This window comes from Scatophagus argus, chromosome 9 (genome assembly GCF_020382885.2).
Source record: "Scatophagus argus isolate fScaArg1 chromosome 9, fScaArg1.pri, whole genome shotgun sequence".
NCBI lineage: Eukaryota > Metazoa > Chordata > Actinopteri > Scatophagidae > Scatophagus > Scatophagus argus.
In genome coordinates, this window is record NC_058501.1 from 17,021,084 (window position 1) to 17,040,252 (window position 19,169).

Consider the following 19,169-nt stretch of genomic DNA (forward strand, 5'->3'; position numbering starts at 1 on the left):
GTTTTAAGTTTTAAGTATAACCAGAGGGAGGGCAAATATGAAGACAAATGCTGCATCCTGACAGTATTAGTCATCTGTGGTAGTGAGTTTGATTTTTTTCATTTTTACATTTTGATTGAGTGCTGTATAGAAAGTAAGACATTTTGTGAAAAGTATTGTCATTTCTGTAGCTGAAACATTGGTACAAGGGAGAGGGGGTGCTTGTGTTGTCAATCATTTGAATACAGCTACTACCTCAAAAAAATGGTTTTGTGTTTTTTTGTCTTTGTGCTTGTTAATTAAACTGTTCAGTCTTATTCAGATGGTCTGTCACGACAACTGTAAGTTCGTGTTGTAGTGCTCATCGTTCACCAGTAGGTGGTGATGTATGAAAGTGGTTGGCAACGAAGGCGCATGTATGTGACGTCAGATTACTTTGGCGCGATGTCCACAGCAAATTTGAAAATCGGTGGATTCAAACCGCTTGCAGGCGGTGGATAGAGCAGACTACACTTTGGTCTTTAGAGGTTGAAATTGTGGCTAACGAGACTGCAGGCGTTACAGGTGAGAGATGTTATTCAACGTTCGTAAAAAAAAAAAAAAAAGTTGGTTAAGTTTAGGTACACTCGTTTCTGTTAATAACGTCACAGCTCAAAAGCTACACAGATGCGCTAGGCGAGCTAATTGACCGTCTAACTTTATCAGCAGTAAATCAGTTTAGTGTTGCTCAGTCTCTTTAGTCGACCTGTTTAGCATCCTAGCTAGCGTTAAAACGGACCAAAATATCGTGATTTAATTTAATCTTGTTGATATGATGATCAAAGATCCTAGCACTACCTTGTTTCGAAGGTTGTTGCTAGTTTAGCCGTAGCACGGTTACATTGTAAACAATGCTGACTAAGTAACTTAAACTGGTTTAAACATTAACCTTGAAAGTGAACTAAAGTAATGGTTCTTCTTTCTTTTTTCTTTTTGACGCAGGGATGTCGTGGGACTTTTTTGTGCCTGTGTGCGTGGGTGACCTGGTGAAGACTGGGGGCATCAACCAGTACGTCGTTCAGGATGTGGTGCCTCCAAAACAGCTGCCCCTCTACATCAGTAGTAAGTAGTGAAAGTACAAGTGCTTCTGTTTCTTTGTCCGACGTTTTTATCCCTTGTTTGGTCCGTGTTTGTGATGTACCCGACGAGTGTTTTGTCTCATTTTACCATAGAATTCAAATCAGCACTGAGAAGCCAGGGGCCTTTGTGTATATTGGAACACTTCGACACGGGCTACAGTGTGCTGCAGTAAGTGTTGCCCGTTTGTAGCTTTCTCTAGTTATTACTATTAATGATCGTATGTGTACAAATCTACTGTGTTTACTTTTTAAGGCACTGTAACTCAGTGGAGCTCAATGTGAAAGAGGATACTCTGGAATTACTAGTACAAGGTTAGAGCATTTTATGTTTGTATGTTTAATACAGCAAAAATGCAACCTTGATATGCTGAGATGATCACTTACTGATTGAATTTTTCTTTCTCTTTTAGTGGTTAGTGGTCTGGCTGCTTCCCTGCCGTCACTTCTCATCTCCACCTCTGTCTCAGCTGCAGAACGCAAAGACAAACTTAATGCAGTTAAAATGAGTGTCTTTCTGCTCTGCAAACTCACAGAGACCCTTGAAAGTGACTCCTATAGACAAAGTATTATCACAGCACCAGGGAAGGTATGGTTATAAGAGACATAGCTTCTTAACCTCACTTTCTTACTGGCTATGGTCTTGAATTGTTATGTGTTTAACCATTTTAAGTGCCCACTGATGAGATCATGGCAACTTTTATGATCCAGTCAGACCAAGAGATTGTGGCCTTTGCCTGCTGTTAGATGGGTAGTCTTGGTAGTGTGATTTAGTTGTATTGCATTGCTGTAAGGGCCCATCCACAGTTAACTTGTCACTTTCTACATTTTCTGTCCCCCCCCAGAGGAATGGGATGGGACTTGTAGGAGATGTCAAACAATGTACGGATGTTTGTTTGTTTGTTTGTTTGTCTGTTTGTTGCTGAATGATTGTATATGTATCAGCTGTCAAGCGGCCATAGTCTCAGTAGTTGGTTTGGCGATTATGAACTAGTCTTTGGTAATCTGAGGGCATACATGTTAACTTAAATTGCACATTATTTCACTGTAGTCTATGAATCTTAACTTCATTGATTAATTATGCACCCATTTGAATTTATCAGGTTTTGTCTGTGTTGCTTAGGGTGGTAAAAAAGGCAAAGGTGGTGAAGGATTGCTGCAGTGGGACTCAGAGAGAGAGAAGGTACTACAGGCCCTTGTCCAGCTCGTCCAGCTGGATATCCGTTCCCTCTGGAACCTCTCCCTGGTTGAGGAAGAGTTTATCAGGTACTCTGCTGAACTGTGGGCAAGAGTATGCTGTCAGGCTTAGCTGTCTTAATTTAGTTAGTTGGTGTAATTTCCCACTTTCTTTTCCAGATTTCTGCTCAGCACTGATAACACTCTAACCTTAATTGGAGCTTATCTTAAAGAACAACATTTGCTTTTCCATTAATAAAAACCTAGCAAGGTTGGATGGAGTTTTTGAGCAGTGTTAAATTGCTTTATTTAACTTTTCGATTATGGTCACTTCCTCATGGCCCTAATTTTTTTATTTTCAACACAACGTACTTACAGTGAACGTTTCTTAGGGAAGAAATCAATTTGTTTTGGGATCTCATTGGTACTAGAAGCTCTTTTATAGTTCAGTTTTAAGTGAAGCAGAACATAACAAACACTGTCATTATAGTTTTTCTAAATAATATAAATTGTCAAATTTGACGGCACCACAACATGAACAAACTTTAAATTCTTTGTTTTGTCCTTTCCTTCTCTTAGCTGTGTGACCTGCTGCTGCTATAAATTGCTTGAGAACCCAACCATCGGTCACGTCAAGAGCAAACCCACCAGAGATTGTATAATCCACCTGTTGGGGGTGCTAATCAAGAAGTACAATCACCTCCTGGGTTAGTCTCTCAGTCATATTTTGAACCCGCGAGCAAGATTCATAACTGATCAAGTATATCAATCCTGTTTGTTTCAAAAATGTCTTGTATAAAGATCAAAAAGCAACATTACAGGACCTCCTGCCTGTTAGTCAGTGTACAAAACCAAGCTGGGAAACACTTTGACTTTAGTATGGACACTCTCTCTAAACCCTTACAGGTGCAAGTGTGAAGGTGATCCAGTTGCTGCAACACTTTGAGCAGTTGTCATCTGTGTTCGCGCAGGCAGTGTTTGTGTGGAGCACAGAATATGGAGTCAGGGCTATCATAGGAGAAGTAATAAGGTCAGTATGCATAATTTGGATGTCACATTATGTCATACATTTCAAGCAAGCATTTCTCTTTGTAATTCTGTTAATGGAAATCATGATGGAGCTCATGCCATGTTATTTTAACCCTTCCTTCAGGGAGATTGGTCAGAAGTCAAGTGAAGAGCTCGCTCGAGAAGGATCTGGGGTCAAAGCCTTTGCTTCCTTCCTTTCGGAACTCGGCGCTCTCGTACCTGAATTAATGATCCCCTACATTAGTGTGCTCATCACACACCTGGAAGGAGAGGTACTGTACACTTGAACATATTCATCCTGTTAACATTGAATTATTAAATTACAGCTCCAGATGGGGACAAATAGTGAATTTAAATCAATAGCAACTTGCTCAAACATTGATCTGGCATAAAGGCTTATGTGACAGTGTGAAGATATAAACTTTAATATTAATCTCTATGCTGGCCTTTGTGTGTGAGCAACAGTGCTGCTTATGTAAAGAAATGAGTCCTCATGAGAGCACACACAGCTTCATTGAGTTGGGAGATTTCAGTTCCTCACTGCTGCTTTAACTTTTCAAGGCTTTCTGTGTAGAAGTTTGTAGTTTTGCCAGTCTGGGGGGACTGAGCTGATAGGCCTGGAGCTTTCATTTAGTGCTGTTAAGTTCTTATCAATATCTTGGGCTGTAATTACCTTGTGCCACATGTATTAAAAAATAAGACACTGCAGAGAAGCAGAGTTCTTTTCTCTTCTAATGGAGTGTGCAGTAATGTTTTCTGCCTGAGAGGGTATCAGACCATAAGGTGAGGACTTCACAGAATCAGTAAAATTTAAAATAATCTTCAAGTAAAACGTTTGAGTTTCTTATGAAGTGACTCTCAAAATGGAACTTGAATAACAAAAAGTAGCGTGTCTGTACTTAAGTATTAATTTGCTACAACAATACCACAATGCATCACTCCTTAGACTGGACTCGATGAGTGTCATTTTAGTCAAAATTTTCTACCTTCTACCTTTTCTACCTACACCCAGCTTGAGTTTTTTTCCCCCATGCTCAGTCTCCTTTTTGCCCAGTGATGAGACCAAGGCGAATACGAGCTCACTGAATGAGAGCTGGCTTCTTCTTGTCTCTAGTGGCAGGTAATCTTGGCAGTGCAGAGGAGAATTCCTGCTCTGCTGTAAGGGCCTGCCTACAGTAACCTGGCTTGTCCCAAATTATTCTTCTACAGTCACAGAAGGGTAATTGGTGGGATGATGCTAACAGTGTGTGTGTGAGAGAGAGTGAGAGACAAGAAGTTCACCCAGCTCTTTTTGCTATTCAGTTAGCAATGAATTGCCTCTTTGGTAATCTGAGGGCAGATTTCAGAAATTCAAATTCTGGACACAGAATGAGTTGTTTGTTCTCAAGTGTTCTATTTTATTTGCGAGTAGTTCTTATGCACACATGCAATCTTTGAAGTTCTGCCATGAAACCCCACAATGCACAAATCCTCATTAAAGTGTTGATTATTAGTTTCCTTACACAATAACAAGATGAAATGCAGACTTATTACTTATTTCCCACTTTTTTTCCAGAGCCACACAATGCGTATTGCCGTGTGTGAGGTGCTGGGAGAGATCCTCGTGCGGGTCCTGTGTGGTGACGGATTGGACGAGTCCGGTAAAGCGGATCGTGACCGCTTCTTTGACACGCTGCAGGAGCATATACATGACACACACTCCCATGTCAGGGCACGTGTGTTGCAAGTGTACGCACGCATCGTCAACAGCAAAGTATGCGTTCACATTCTTGTATATCCCTAAATGCATGTTATTAAAGTCTCCTGAGGTAATAAACTTGTCTTTATGTGTTTAGGCACTGCCCCTGTGTAGGTACAGTGAGGTGATGGAGCTTGCCGTGGGACGACTGATGGACAAATCCATAAATGCTGTGAAGAACGCCATCCAGCTATTGGCAGCTTTCATCGCACACAACCCCTATAGCTGCAAGGTCACTAAAATCAGCTTGATTTGGATGCAGATTAGCTGACATTTTGAGGTCACATCTCATCAGAATATGGTCTTGTTTCAGTTGAGCAGTGCAGATCTGAAGAAACCCCTGGAGAAAGAGACTGCTAAACTCAAAGAGATGAAAGAGAAACTGGAGGGAAAAGCACCAGGTTAGGATGAACCTTGTCATCTTTCAAAAAAAAAAAAAAAAAGGAACTTGTTTCATTTTGAGCTCAGTCAAAGTTTGCCCAGTGATGAGACCAAGGCGAATACGAGCTTACTGAATGAGAATTGGGTTCTTCTTTACCGATACTGGCAGGTAATCTTGGCAGTGCAGAGGAGAATTCCTGCTCTGCTGTAAGGGCCTGCCTACAGTGTTTTGGCTCACCCCCAAAGTATTCCTTTAAAGCTACAGTGGAGTAATCGGGGATGAAGCTGACAGTGTGTGTGTTTCTGTGTATGGTTGTGTGTGCATTTGTGTACGTGTGTAAGAGGCAATGAAGTTCACCCAATTATCTTTGCGGTTCAGTCAGCCATGAGTTGCTTCTTTGGTAATCTGAGGGTGAAGTTCAGAAAACTCAGTTAAACCCAGTAGCCCAAGTCTGTCCCCTCAAAACATCTGAAAATTTACACATGTAAATTTAAGCTGTGCCAGGAGTTCATTTCTAGAATTTGAAATTGCCTCAGAAGTAATCAGGTGCCAAAAGTCTCACGGTTTTAGATAAATTGAATCCAGGGAGAAAAATTTGACAACAGGATTCAATGTGTAAATTTTCTGACCACACATGAATGCAGCAGTAATTATGGCATTGATTAATTTCGATTTAATTTTGTTTCTGGGCAAACGGATCCACTTTTTTTATCAAATACATTTTTCCAAGGTGGGTAGAAGCATTCATAACTAGTTAAACCAGACTTGCCTTCCAACCACTGTCTTTATTAGCTTTAATAAGAGCACAACCTCAGTTATCAATTAGAAATACTGTGATCCGGCAGGAAAACATTACAGCATATGATCAAATGGTGGCACCCGAGAGCACAATAAATCAGCCCAAATTTTTTTTACCCTGTTAACAGCTGTTTTACCATTCTGTCCTGCTGCTAATTGATTTTTTTTTCTTATTTGTTCTGAAATTGTCTTTGTAGCTCTGACCTGAGTCATACTTACTGGATTTGATTTTTGTTTCCCTCCTTTCCCTCTGCCTGCTGGCAGTGGCTGTGATTAAAGCATCTGAGCTGTGGGCCGCCATGGAGCCTGAGCTGCTCGTCACTGTCAGGACAGAGCTGGAGCCTGCAAGTGAAGCAGAGAAGGAGCAGCAGGAGGAGGAGGACGACGGTGGCAGGGATGTGGAGGAAGAAGATGATGACAGAAAAACTGCAGTGAAGATTGCTCAGTACCTCCGTGACAACAAATACAGGTGATGCTAATCGAGGGTTGAAGTTGACTGAAGTGCTGCTACCTGTAGGATTTTCTTCTCCTGTACTGTCAGTTAGCCAACAATTTGATACATGAAATTTATTTTCCGTCCTTGCTTTTCTTCCTCTTATACAGGAATGCCGTGCGTCTTTGTGTAAGAGCCCACACGTGCTTCCCTGAGTCTGAGATGTTTGCTTCTTTGTCCACTCTGACCCATGAGACTTTAATGAACACCCTGGCTCTGATTTTCAAAGGTAACGTCTGCACTCAGTCCCTCTGACGCATTGTATCCAGAGTTACTCACTGAAAGTGCTCTCTCATGCAAGTCTTAATGGAAGCGAAATTGGACTGATTTAAGATTCAGTTCTTTGTCTTTTCTCATGACTGACAACTAATGTGAAGTGAATTTCCTTCTGTGTCACTTCATTAAAACTGACTAGTTCATAATATTTGCTGTGAGAGTACAGGATATATTTTGAGCATAGAACACTGCACTTCTCAAATCAGCCATCTCATTCGTAATTTATTTCATAACACTGGATGACTGAGTATGACACAACCTCCGCCAACACTGCAGCAGTTTTACAGGTATGCCAAATACACGTGTTGAGTCGAAAAACTATCAGACAATGTTGGCAACTTGGTTCACATTTGTTGATGAATGTGAAATGGGACATGTAAAATAAAACCTTTTTAGATTTAAGCCTCTGTATTATGACTGCTTTGGCATCCAGCAGTTCAGGTGTGCACTTCTGTTAATCAGAATTACAATACAATTGCTTAATTACCAGTAGTTACTCACATATATTAGCTTTATTGTCGATCTTAATTTTCAGGGTTTTCTTCAACTGTCTAAGGTGGGTCCATGAAGTGTTGGTGAATGGAGATGGAAATATAACCCTGAGCCAGTTAAATCACTGGGATAGCCGTGCTGAAGAACAAACATTGCAGACAACAACAATAATTTGTGATGTGTACTTTTTAATATACACGTAATATGCACTGGCCCTGTAATACTTGCAGACAGCAAAAATGAGACTGGTGTGCAGATGCTGCCTTGAATTTTATGGCTTATTCTTGCATTTAATGTAAATTTAGCACCTCCATTGGTTCCTTACATACTAAAACTTTACAGAGAAGAGAAGTTTAACTTAATTACTACACAGCATCTGCAGGAATGGAGAACTGTTTCATTATTTTTACATTCTTATTTTTCCTTAGGCTCTGATGAGGACACCTCTGAGGTCAGCCAGAACTTACCTCCAACCCCACAGAAAGAGGGAGAGAAGGAGGGGGATGATGCGGAGCTAAAGAAGCAGGAGATGTTGGTGCAGTACCTGAGAGACACAGAGACTTTCTCCTTACAGGTGGAAAGAGCAATCTCTGTCATTAATTCCATGCTCTACTGGAAAACCACTTCAGGTAGATTTGAGCAATATTCTCCAGGCTGCAAACCTATTACAACCCCTTATATATTTTCATATTTGACAACTGAAGTCTGTGGTTCTAGTGGTCCAAGAGGCTGTGCAGTTTTGTGTGACAGTATGCGAGTTCAGCGTCGCCAACTCTGTCAGTGGAGTTAGGAAGATGTTGCCTCTGGTCTGGTCAACTGACGCTGCCATTAAAGACGCTGTGGTTCAGGCCTACAGGCGTCTGTACCTAAACCCTCAGGGAGACACCATCAGGTCTGTGAAACTGCTTCATCTTCTCAATGTGTTGACAGCTTTCATGTGATTTCAGATAATTCCACATTTATTTTAATAAAATTTTGACTGTTGGCCTTCTTATTTAGTCAGGTGCTGAAGTCTCTTGAGGGTTACAGTAATGCCAGGCTTGCTGTTTAACAATAGTGACAAAACAAAGATCATGCCATGAAATGACTTTATTATCTTGTGTGTTGCGTCAGGCATATTCAAAATTACTGGCCTGCCATACTGTGGTGCAAGCAAAATTAAAAGTCATTATTCATTAGGATGAAAGCCCAGACTCTTGTGGACAGTCTGTCTGAGCTGATGGTGGATGCATCTCTGGGAACAATCCAATGTCTTGAGGAAATCGTGAGTGATTACATGGATCATTTCTGTGCATGATGGTCAGTTATACACGGCTATAGTAAACTGTACAGAATATTGAGGCATATGAGCCATAAATTGTTGTCTTGTTTTGGATTTAAATACTTTCTTTAGAAATAAAGCACACAGAGTTTTAACCATCCAGAAATGTTTCTTCAGGTACAGGAGTTCTTTGGCAGTAGCAGCAATCTCCAGTCTACTGTAGTCCAGGTCTTGTGGGAGAGGTTTACTGGCAAACGAGAAACTTCAGGTTTAAACAGGCGAGCTGCGGTTTTACTGCTAGGCATGGCTGCACGGTAAGACACTAAGGCTTCTTTCACTTTGCTCCTAAAAAAAAAAATAAACTTCTTATGCTGTGATGATGAAAGGGGGGTCATGCAAGTTTACTTAATGAGAGTTAATAACTTTTTTTTGCCTTTGAAGGGTGGGTTATTCTGGTAAAAAAAATTTGCGACTCATTTCTAAAGGAGCAGGCCAAAATGACTCAGATCCACCTACTCTGACTGTGTAGAGTAGCATGAGTCGTTGGATAAGTACCCACAGTGCATGTGTGCATTTTCGTTTTGTGTTCAAACCTAGGAAATATTTTAGTTTGTCATTCTTGGTGTGCTCTATTAACACCTTGTGTTTTGATCAATATCTAGATACTGATGTGTCCCAACACTACTCATGTTGAATCAGTTTCTCATTCACACACTATGCAGTGCAGCAGAGTAGGTGGTGATGCCAACCAAAACAAATATGGCAGGTTGTAGGATAATTAGACGTGATACTATGCATCTTCTACTTATTTTTTCATTTTAAAAAAGGCAACATAAACCACTCTGTTTTTATTACAGTCATGCTTACAGGTACTGTGCACACTTCTGGCTTGTGTTCTATGGATGTAGGAGAGATGTGTTGACTGGGAGAACTGATTTTAATGGAGCTCTGCTGAGGTCTATGACAACTTTCAAATTGAGTCATGATGTTTCTGCAGCACAGAGCAGTCCTTCCTCACAATGTGCCTTTACATGTCACTGACTGTCTGTTGAACCTGTGCGCATATCATGGTCCAATTCAGTAGAACTGAGCGCGAATGAAGTCTAAAGTTGTTGTGATTTTCAGCCATTAAAGTTGCAGTAATCCCAAATAATATACAAGTCAGAGTGGCATGGCTTCTCAAAAATCTTTACATACTTAATATATTTAATATTTACAACATATCTTAGTCTTAGTTAATTTTTGCTGAATTTGGAAATTATTATTATCATTATTATTTTCATTGCAATTTTTGATTGAATAGTCTTCAGTAAAAGAAATTACAGCTGCTATTATTAGATGATTTCAATTTACCATATGTTTGAAGCCCTGCTTAACACCCTTTTCTAAAACATAAACCTTCTTTATATCCAGATACAAACCCCATTTTTTTACAGGTGTCAACTGGATCAAGTCAGAACTGCAGTAATCCGAACAAACCTTATTCTTTGTTGTATATTAAAATGAACAGTATGTCCTTTCATCTGTTGGCAGAAGAGAAAACCGACTTCACTGTTAAAGTTTTGTGTATGTTTTCAGAACATTGTGGAAAATCTGCAAAGGCTCTTCATTTTACATTTTGGTTCTGCCTCAGCTACTTGACATTCAGCACATCCTCTCATTAGTCAGAATACAAGCTCAGTTCATCATAATCAAAGTCACGACTATATAAGTAGGCTCCTTGCCAGTCTGTTTCACTGAATATATACATATATATATATTTTTTTAGTGTTTCCCCTCAAAGACTGCTACTGCTGTAGGGAAGAGTGAGCAAGAGAGTAAAGAGAGACTATCTGCAGTCCACCCACGCTGCTGCCTCTCTTCATCCAGCCAGCAGCATTCATAACCTATTAAATCTTATATGCTTCTCCTAACCCATCCTCCTACATGCATTATCTGGGCAGCAGCCGAGCACTGGCAAGGCCAGCACACAGCAGTTGGGGTGATGTAGGGCAGAGATGTTATTACTTCACTTTGCATAATCACACGATCATTTGGGAATATAAAATATGTACTTTATACCTCTTTGTAAAAATGTGTTGTATGTATGTGAATCTATCAGGGCAGAGAGGGAGGTGGTCCTCAGTAACCTGGATACTCTTTGTTCGGTGGCTCTGGGAGAAAAGGTGACTGAAGACTTTCTTCTGGCCAGAGATACAGTTATCACCATTTGTAACATCACTGACCATGTCAGGGTAAGTAACCATAGTTTGCTTCTGTGCATTTCCTCATGACCAGAGGGCTCCATTGACTGAGGCCTGTTGATTGAGTCAGTGGGTTCAAAAATTTACTCTTCTATAATAAGAGATCTTAAATTACAAATCAATCGCCATTTCCACTACGGTTTATGCACATTTTAAAATATGGATGCAGAACAGACATTTCTTGCTGAAATATTAAACCTATAAATATCATACACTGTATTATTTCCACTAGCAAACAAAAGGTGCTCCATTCAGACTGCCCCAGGACCATCAGCTCTTCACCTGCCTCACACAGGCCATCGCTGAAGGTAAATGAAGACAAATGGAATTTCTTTTTTTGTTTGTTTTTGTTTTAAACTGATTGCATATGTTGGTACTTACTCCAGGTGTGGTGATGGAAGACCCATACTGGCAGAGCTTCATGGAGAAGGCTGTTTGTCTCATCTACTTCCTGGCTGAATCCCCTGACCAACTGTGCTCCCGCCTTCTCCAGCGCAGCGCTCGCCTCTTGCTAGATCAGATTGCAGAGGGTGGCGAAATCAACAAGGATGCTGGCCAAATGCAAGATGGATCTCAAGAGTCCAACGAGCAAGGTGAACAAGGTGAGTCCCATTGTAACTTCACCCACAGTGTAACCTGCCACTGTGTTGCTTGCTTTCTTATCAGCATCCTCTTAATCACACGTGCTCATGTGTTTTTCTCTCCTGCAGTGAACTGTGTGTGTCTGGCCCAGCTGTTGGCTCTCTGCGGCTGTGTGGCTTTCTGGCAGGTGTCTCACCTTGAGCGCAGTGTGAGCACTGAGCTGCGGAGGAGGAGAGGAGAGACCGAAGAGAGAGAGGAGAAAGAAAAGGGCCCATCCAGCAAAACTAAGGTAACGAAACCGCAGAGACTTGGGTATAACAGGACAGCTCAGGCTCTACTTTATTCTTTAGAATTGCAATTTTCTTTTACCGAAACAAAGGCTCAATAACCTCATTGTTGCGATGACTGACAGTTTTTGTCAGTTTTGTGTTATATTGTCATTGACTGCAGACTCTTCTCTTAACTTGCCTGTAGGGGCTACAAGTGATCAACAACTGGTCAAATCTTGTGCTGGTCACACTGGTGTTGGTGGATTATTGGAACTTTTCACTTTGAAACAAAAAAATTATTGCTGGAGTTTTGCAACCTGTATATTTTGTCCCCTTCAATTCATTACTCTCATGCATACTCTGAACGCACAGAAAAATGCCAAACATCTGATGCTTCCACCTTCTCGTGAGATCTGATGTGAGGATTTGCTGCTACTCTGCCATTGTTAATTGTTTTAGGCGGTTGGTTGAATAAAAATGATGTGTTTTATAGGCAAAACGATCGGATAATTATTCATGAAAATAACCATTGATTGCAGTCCTGTTTCAGTTCACATTGTAGTGACTGGAGGATGATCAAGTGTCTACTTGTCAGGCCTAAATGTCAGTTCTCAGCTTTTAAAAGCACTTTTGGAGACACTTTAATGGTATAGTTAAGTCAACACAACCCCCTGTGTGGTGAAAATCATCAGTCTCAGCAGGATGACTAGACAAGATTTATTTTAGTGGCACAGTCAGATGAGTGACGGCTCATAATTGTTTAGCTCAGCAGGGAACAGGAAGATAAATGTCTTCTTAATTAACATGGGAAGTTTTTCATTTTTTTGTCATTTAATTTTAATTTTTAGATATTTTTTCTCTTAGATAAGCAGAGACCGAAAGTGGCAGAAAAGTGGTGGTTATGTTCACATTATTAAAATAACCAATTAATAAGTAATACTTGATAATATTAAGTATTACTTTAAGACACTTTAAGGTGCTTTAAGACCAAAATTCACTTGTATGGTGAAGTGAAAAGTAGTGCAGGTGACCATCAGCAGTCCATGTAGTTGTAACATTATAAAGCGTTTATCAAACATTTTAATGTCACTCCTCTTGTTCTCACTTCAGCCAAACATCTGTTTTTTTGCTGCTTATATTAATTTGCCTGTGGTTGCCAAACAAGGACCTCAACAAACATTTCCTGAAGGTTTTGCATTTTTAAAGCTCAATCAGACTTGAACTCTGCATGAAGCAAAATAGGCAGGTCAATTCCCGTCGTGAAGCAAATGTTTCTTGCCCCACATCGCATAGTAATAAATAGGAAGCAAATCTAAAAATCCAGTCTGATTGTGCCATTCGCAGAGGGTTCTTACAAGTCAGAAGGCTCATATAATGTTTTCCAGGAATATATTAGAGAGACGAGTGGCTGTTTTTGAAGCATTTGTGTATTTCCAACAGCAGGCAGCTAATGAAAGTGCTATGGAGGAGGACCTGGGTTTGATTGGTGCCTCTGCTGAAGATACGGAGGCTGAACTTATCAGAAAGATCTGCGAGACTGAATTACTGGCTGGTAGTGAAAACCTCTTATCTTTTGTTTTTGTCCCACATTGAACTGCATTTAAAACCAATGTTTTCATACATATTTCTGAAACGTTTTCTCCCCACCCTCCTCTCTGCATGTATAGAGGAGAACCTGCTGTGTGCATTCCTTCCCCTGCTGGTGAGAGTCTGCAGCTCCCCAGGACGCTATTCTCACCCACAGCTCACCACTGCTGCCTGTCTGGCTCTCTCTCAGTACATGATGATAAGGTAAACGCACCGCCTATTCCCATGTTCTTTCACTGTATGCATCACACTGACTGTTGTTTTTACCTTTTTTGTCCACTCATTATTTGCACAAAGTCTTGAAAGTTTGGAAACTTGTTTATTTTAAACGTGTTGTTTTTAAGACTCAGAGTATACTTGAATTCAGATTTACTCTTGATTTTCAACAAAATTCATTGTTTTATTTACCCAATCACTCGTGTGAACTAGGGATGTTCCTCACGACTAATTTCTGACATTTAAACTGGAAGTTTAGGAGAAAAAAAGCAGTCAACAACAAACTGAACAGTTTTAAATCTATTAGGTTGAAGGTTGTCAATAAATGGCTTAATTTGAACTGACCTGATTTATTTATTTATTTTGGGTATAACTTCATTCTGTGATTTCTCTATCCCTTGTGCTCAGCCCATCTGTGTGTGAAGAAAACATCCGTCTCATGTTTACGGTGCTGGAGCGCTCTACTCTTCCTGTGGTCAGGGCAAATGCTATAATAGCCCTGGGAGATCTCACAGTCCGTTTTCCAAACATTTTGGAGCCCTGGACACAAAATCTCTATGCCAGGTAATGTAATGACAATTCAATTAAATCAGCCCAGCAGTATGGAATAAATTTGTAACTGCCACAGCTCATACTCACCCTCGCAACTCATTAGATGCACATTATTGTCATATTACCCGCAGATTTGTTTTGTTATGGAAGTACAACCTACGCCTGATAGCTTAGCTGAGTGGGGGTACAGTAAATGACGTCTCCTCCTGTGCTTGTACACTTGAGCCATCTTCAATCCGGATTCCCCCACCACAACGATGTCTCAGTGTGTTGTTCCTCTCAGCCACTGAAGTGTTGCGGCTGTCACAATGCTCCACTGAGCCACATGATGGGAAAAGTTTACTCTTTCCATCACAACTTTTTAGTGGAGGGGATACAAACTTTGAGATCTACGTGGGCGAACTCTGGTATCTGCTTTGTGTTCTGACCTCTGTTGTTGCTGCTATGGAAACCTGCCACAGCTTCATGGGCAGTAGAAAACCCACCCCCCTACTGGTGAACTGGGGTGGGCCCTGGACCGCCTCAGACAACGACACTTTTAGACAAGAAACAACTTAATTACTAGTGTGTTACAGATTGTGACCAGAAGCAATGACTAGCGTATGTTGTAATTATACAGACCAGTTGGGTGAGCAGAAAGGAATGATTTTGGGTCAAGTCAAAGGCTCTGTGGCTACGCTTTTCATTTTGAAAGCACTTAGTGGTTTCTGCACAGTTACTGATTGCCTATAGCCAGCTTAGCAGCTGAGGTTGCTAGGTATGATGAAGTGTGGTTTTAATTATAATGTGGATAATACTCACATTGAGGTGTCTCACACATGTAAAATGTTCTGTACTTTTTTTTTTTTTTTTTTTTTAATGTTGCATCGCCCCTCTAGTGTTTTCTACATGATAAGCGTTTCACAGTGTTCCCTAATTGTCTCCCACACACCAACACCTCCACTGTTCTCAAGACTGCCGCCCTGGAGCCTCCTGATAAGAGCATTAAAAATTAATTACCCTGTTCATTGCTGTTGTAAGCTCCCACATTGGCATGTGGATGTGCCATGTACAAGTGTTTGATCCTCTGCCAGGAGTCCTGCTCCCTGGCATAATGAGAAATGGTTAATGAGTTTCTTTTGTTCTGTGGTTTTGGGTGAGGGTAAATCTAAATTGGTCTCAGAATTCTATCAGATTGCCCTGCCGCAGCCTGTCCAAACCCATTGTGTTCATCCTGAGGCTGTGACAGTCGTTTGTTTTCCGTAATGTTTCGCCAAATAACCCAAACTTGACAGAAAGCTTAACTGACTCGAACTGAGAAATAACGAAGGCACTGGTGGCCAGAAATGTTTTTGTTTTGTTTTATTTGCACCCATGTTTTACTTAGACTAGCTGTGTGTCTTTAGGACTGGCAATGTCTGTCTGTTAGCGCTAAAGGTTGAAATGACATAAAGACATGGGTCATTGAAAGTGCTTGAATTATGTGTGTGTGTGTGTGTGTGTCTGTATGTTTGTATGTGTATTTATTTATTTATTTTACCTATCTTTAGTAAAAGGCTATGCTCTGTCACCAGCAGTTATGTGATTGTTTCATGCACCACCACCTGCCTTGATAATCTGTTTTTATCATTCCTAACTGTGCTTTGTGTTTAGTGATAATGAGCAATATTAATAGTCACTTACAGCAGATATTAGTACACTTTCATTTTTGTTAAAGAAAATGTAGCATATTTATTTAGACGGTTATTTCTCACCCTCTTCTCCTATAGGCTCAGTGATGAGGTCCCTTCGGTGAGGCAGACAGCTGTGACAGTCCTTACTCAGTTGGTGCTCAAGGATGTGCTCAAGGTCAAAGGGCAAGTCAGTGAGGTGGCTGTGCTGCTAATTGACCCTGAGCCTCACATTGCCAGCCTTGCCCTGAACTTTTTCAATGAGCTGGCTGCAAAGGTATACACACACACACACACACACAGAGTGGTGTTTCCATCACTTTTGGGGATATTACATTAGACTTACATTCATTTCCTGAAGGCTACATTACCACCTGACTGTAACAATAAACATTACTTGCCTAATCCTAACCCTTAAACTCATCCTAACCTTAAAGCGAGCCCTAATATTTGATTTTTTTACATTCTGGGGACTTGCAATAAGCATCCAAACACACACGTATCTAAAGAAAACTTGATGGAGCCTGAATAACTGGGAAGGGTTTTAACTTTGCTCTTGATGTTACCTTACAGGACAATGCAATCTACAACCTGCTCCCGGACATCATCAGCCGCCTGTCCGACCCAGAGAGAGGCATGACCTCAGAGGACTTCAATACCATCATGAAGTGAGTTGCATGTGTTTTTGCTAAGTCTATAATCATGTCTCTAGTTTGTTCAGCGGAGCAGGACTCAGGAAAAATCGTGACTTGTTTCAGAAGTTTTCAAGTAAAAAAGAGTTCAGATGCTGTAAATTGCTTGTGCATGTGTTTTCAGACAGCTCTTCTCCTACATCACCAAAGAAAGACAGACGGAGTCTCTGGTCGAGAAACTGTGTCAGCGTTTCAGAACTGCCAAGTGAGTACATCTCCATCTCCCTCTCTTTTCTTTTCTCTTTGTCACACCTCTGACCTGCATATTTTTTTTTTCCCATTTATGTTTCACAGCTCATTTCTGAGTCTGTCCTGCAGTATTTAATTTGCGCAAGATACATGGGTAGAAGTGTGGGTAATTAGTGGGTGTTTTCAGTGTGTGAAAAGAGATCGACAATTAGAGGGAGTTCACAGTTCACCTGTCACACACACTCCGACATCTTATTCACTCATTTTGTCATGGAAACTGTTTTCCCATATAGTTAAGTACTGTAGATAGAACAACTGGCCTAACCGGTCTTCGCTCTGCCTCTGACTCATGCTGCATCTATACTCAAACGAAGGACATTTTATATTACAGAATGGCAAAGTGAATTTAGTTATGAGGTTGCGGGAAAATGAGATTTGGTCCAAATGTCAGGGCAAAGGCATATTCATGAGTAATGAGCTTTTATGTTGAGAATCTAAAATTTCTATGCATTTCACATAGTTACTAATCGGGTTTCGTCCCTCCTCAGGACGGAGCGTCAGTGGTGCGACCTGGCCATGTCTCTGTCTCTGCTGTCCATGTGTGAGCGTGGTTTTAAAAGGCTGCAGGAGTGCTGGGAGTGTTATAGTGACAAGTTAACTGAACCTGGAGTCTACCAGCCCCTGCTCTCCATCACTGCGAAGCTCCGCCGTGGGGCCAAACCCCAGTTTAAGGTGCGACATACATCTCCATTTCCAACTTCCATCATTCCTTTTTTTTTTTTTGTTGTAATCTTTGTGTTTACTGATGGCAACTTCTTATTTCCGCAGGCCCAGGTAGATGAGTTTGAGAAGCGGCTGACTGCGGTTCACACACGGGGCCTGGAGAATGTAGAAAGCCCAGAGATGGACGAGGAGAACCGTAAAGAAGGAGGTTCCACCGAGAAGACAGTCATGCATACACCTCTGCCTACCAGAGGTCGTGCCAGGACAAAGAGAGGTCAGTGCTCACAGATTTGACCTTCAGTGGTCCTGCGCAAATGTGCGTGCAGAAAACCGTTTTTGTTTTGATTTGCTGTAAAGAACATTTTCCATGTTTTTGTTCCAGGTCAAGCAAAGCCCTCCATTTCTAGCCGCGGTGACGATAGTTTTGTGACACCTCAGAAATCTCGCAAGTCCAAGAAACCTGTGATCACTTTCAGCAGTGATGAAGAGGAGGATGAAGAGGGTGAGTACAGTGCAATTACAGTGAGGCATCTAAGAAGCTTTGGGACTGTTGTGCATCGATTACTTTTTAAAGTGAGCTGTGCGTTTCAGCAGCACTAATCCAGGATCTTAGGATGGTTTGATAGAAAGCATCTTGAAGGAAAAATCTACTAGAAATAAATCTACAGAATACCAAAGATAAAATTTGATAAGGTGGCAACTACCTGGATCTCCTTCTCAGATAATTATGATTCACTGAAACGCTTTCATTTTATAATTTTTTCCTGGACACACTTTTGTTCTGTGGCCTTTTTGAAGAGGATAACGGCCCGTGACTCGTCTTGCTTCATCGGCTTCTAATCTTCCTTTATTTATTTCATCAGATGCTGTAATGGCCGAGAGTGAGACCCCTAAAGTGACGACACCCATCGCTCGCACATCCCGGCGAGCTCGCCTCAGAAACTGATCTGTCTCTCGTTCTTCTGTCTTATTTCTGTGTTTTCTTTTTAATCTGTTAAATCTGAAAGTTCTACATTGTATTTTTTACACATTTTTACATTTTTATTTGAATCGTTTTTTTGGGGTTTTTTTTGTTCTTTTAACAACCTTGTTTTTAGGCACCAAACTAGAGTGCTCTGATGTATCTAATGACATAGAATCAAGATGTCCCTAATAAACTTGGTTCTGGTTTTGATAGGAAGTCTCTGGCTGCCTGTCTTTGTTTTAGCTGGGTCACACAGTGAAGAGAACCCCAGAGGCTGACATGAACAAATGTGTGAAGGGTTGGGTGTGTGCTGGGTTATGTCAAGTAAATTTATACCATCATTACAAGCAGCACGGAGTGTCTGCTTGTATTATATGTTTGGACAGCAGTGTTTAATAGGTTGTCACAGCTTGCTCAGACAGTATTGCTACCCCACATGCTTCTTTACTTCATTTTCAATTTTACTTTTACTTTAAGTATTCTGTCATGTCAGATTTCAGTCTTTCACTTTCTTCCTCACCAGTGAGTCTGACTGCATGTTGTTTATTTACAATCACATTTTTCCCCCCCTCTTGTTCTGTCTGACACATTTGCTGTTGCATAGTTGGCCGCCTCCGTTCTCCTGTAATCAATCTCTTTTGTAGGTCTCCCTCCGCTCTGCCTCCCTCCCAACCTCCTCCTCCTCCTCCTCCTCCTACTCTCCATTGCTTACTTTTTCCTCTTAAAGCTCTCCTCTCTTAACTGACATCTCATGCATGGTAGTT

The 19,169-nt window shown here is 41.0% G+C and overlaps 1 protein-coding gene and 3 non-coding genes across 5 annotated transcripts; all 4 read left to right on the forward strand.

Moving 5' to 3' along the window:
• The first annotated feature begins 390 nt into the window (after positions 1-390).
• Positions 391-18,621, forward strand: ncapd2 (non-SMC condensin I complex, subunit D2). 2 transcript variants are annotated; one of them, XM_046399131.1, is made up of 32 exons: positions 391-543; positions 961-1,080; positions 1,191-1,266; positions 1,351-1,409; positions 1,508-1,683; positions 2,218-2,360; positions 2,850-2,977; positions 3,177-3,300; positions 3,424-3,571; positions 4,855-5,052; positions 5,135-5,269; positions 5,351-5,438; positions 6,482-6,686; positions 6,821-6,939; positions 7,907-8,107; positions 8,196-8,370; positions 8,658-8,742; positions 8,917-9,053; positions 10,841-10,973; positions 11,215-11,290; positions 11,369-11,584; positions 11,693-11,853; positions 13,274-13,385; positions 13,501-13,624; positions 14,045-14,200; positions 15,937-16,114; positions 16,411-16,505; positions 16,654-16,734; positions 17,267-17,450; positions 17,547-17,715; positions 17,824-17,943; positions 18,305-18,621. In XM_046399131.1, the coding sequence occupies exons 2-32, from the start codon at positions 963-965 to the stop codon at positions 18,385-18,387; spliced, it is 4,203 nt and encodes a 1,400-aa protein (XP_046255087.1). In that variant the 5' UTR covers positions 391-543; positions 961-962; the 3' UTR covers positions 18,388-18,621. The 2 variants fall into 2 exon arrangements, with proteins under 2 accessions (XP_046255087.1, XP_046255088.1); XM_046399132.1 differs by having other exon boundaries at positions 13,277-13,385.
• On the forward strand, positions 1,769-2,108 carry LOC124065501. The gene has a single exon (XR_006844432.1). It is a non-coding gene; the product is annotated as a small nucleolar RNA U85 (small nucleolar RNA).
• LOC124065500 lies at positions 4,348-4,637 on the forward strand. The gene has a single exon (XR_006844431.1). It is a non-coding gene; the product is annotated as a small nucleolar RNA U85 (small nucleolar RNA).
• LOC124065502 lies at positions 5,515-5,833 on the forward strand. Its single transcript, XR_006844433.1, has one exon. It is a non-coding gene; the product is annotated as a small nucleolar RNA U85 (small nucleolar RNA).
• Positions 18,622-19,169: the final 548 nt, after the last annotated feature.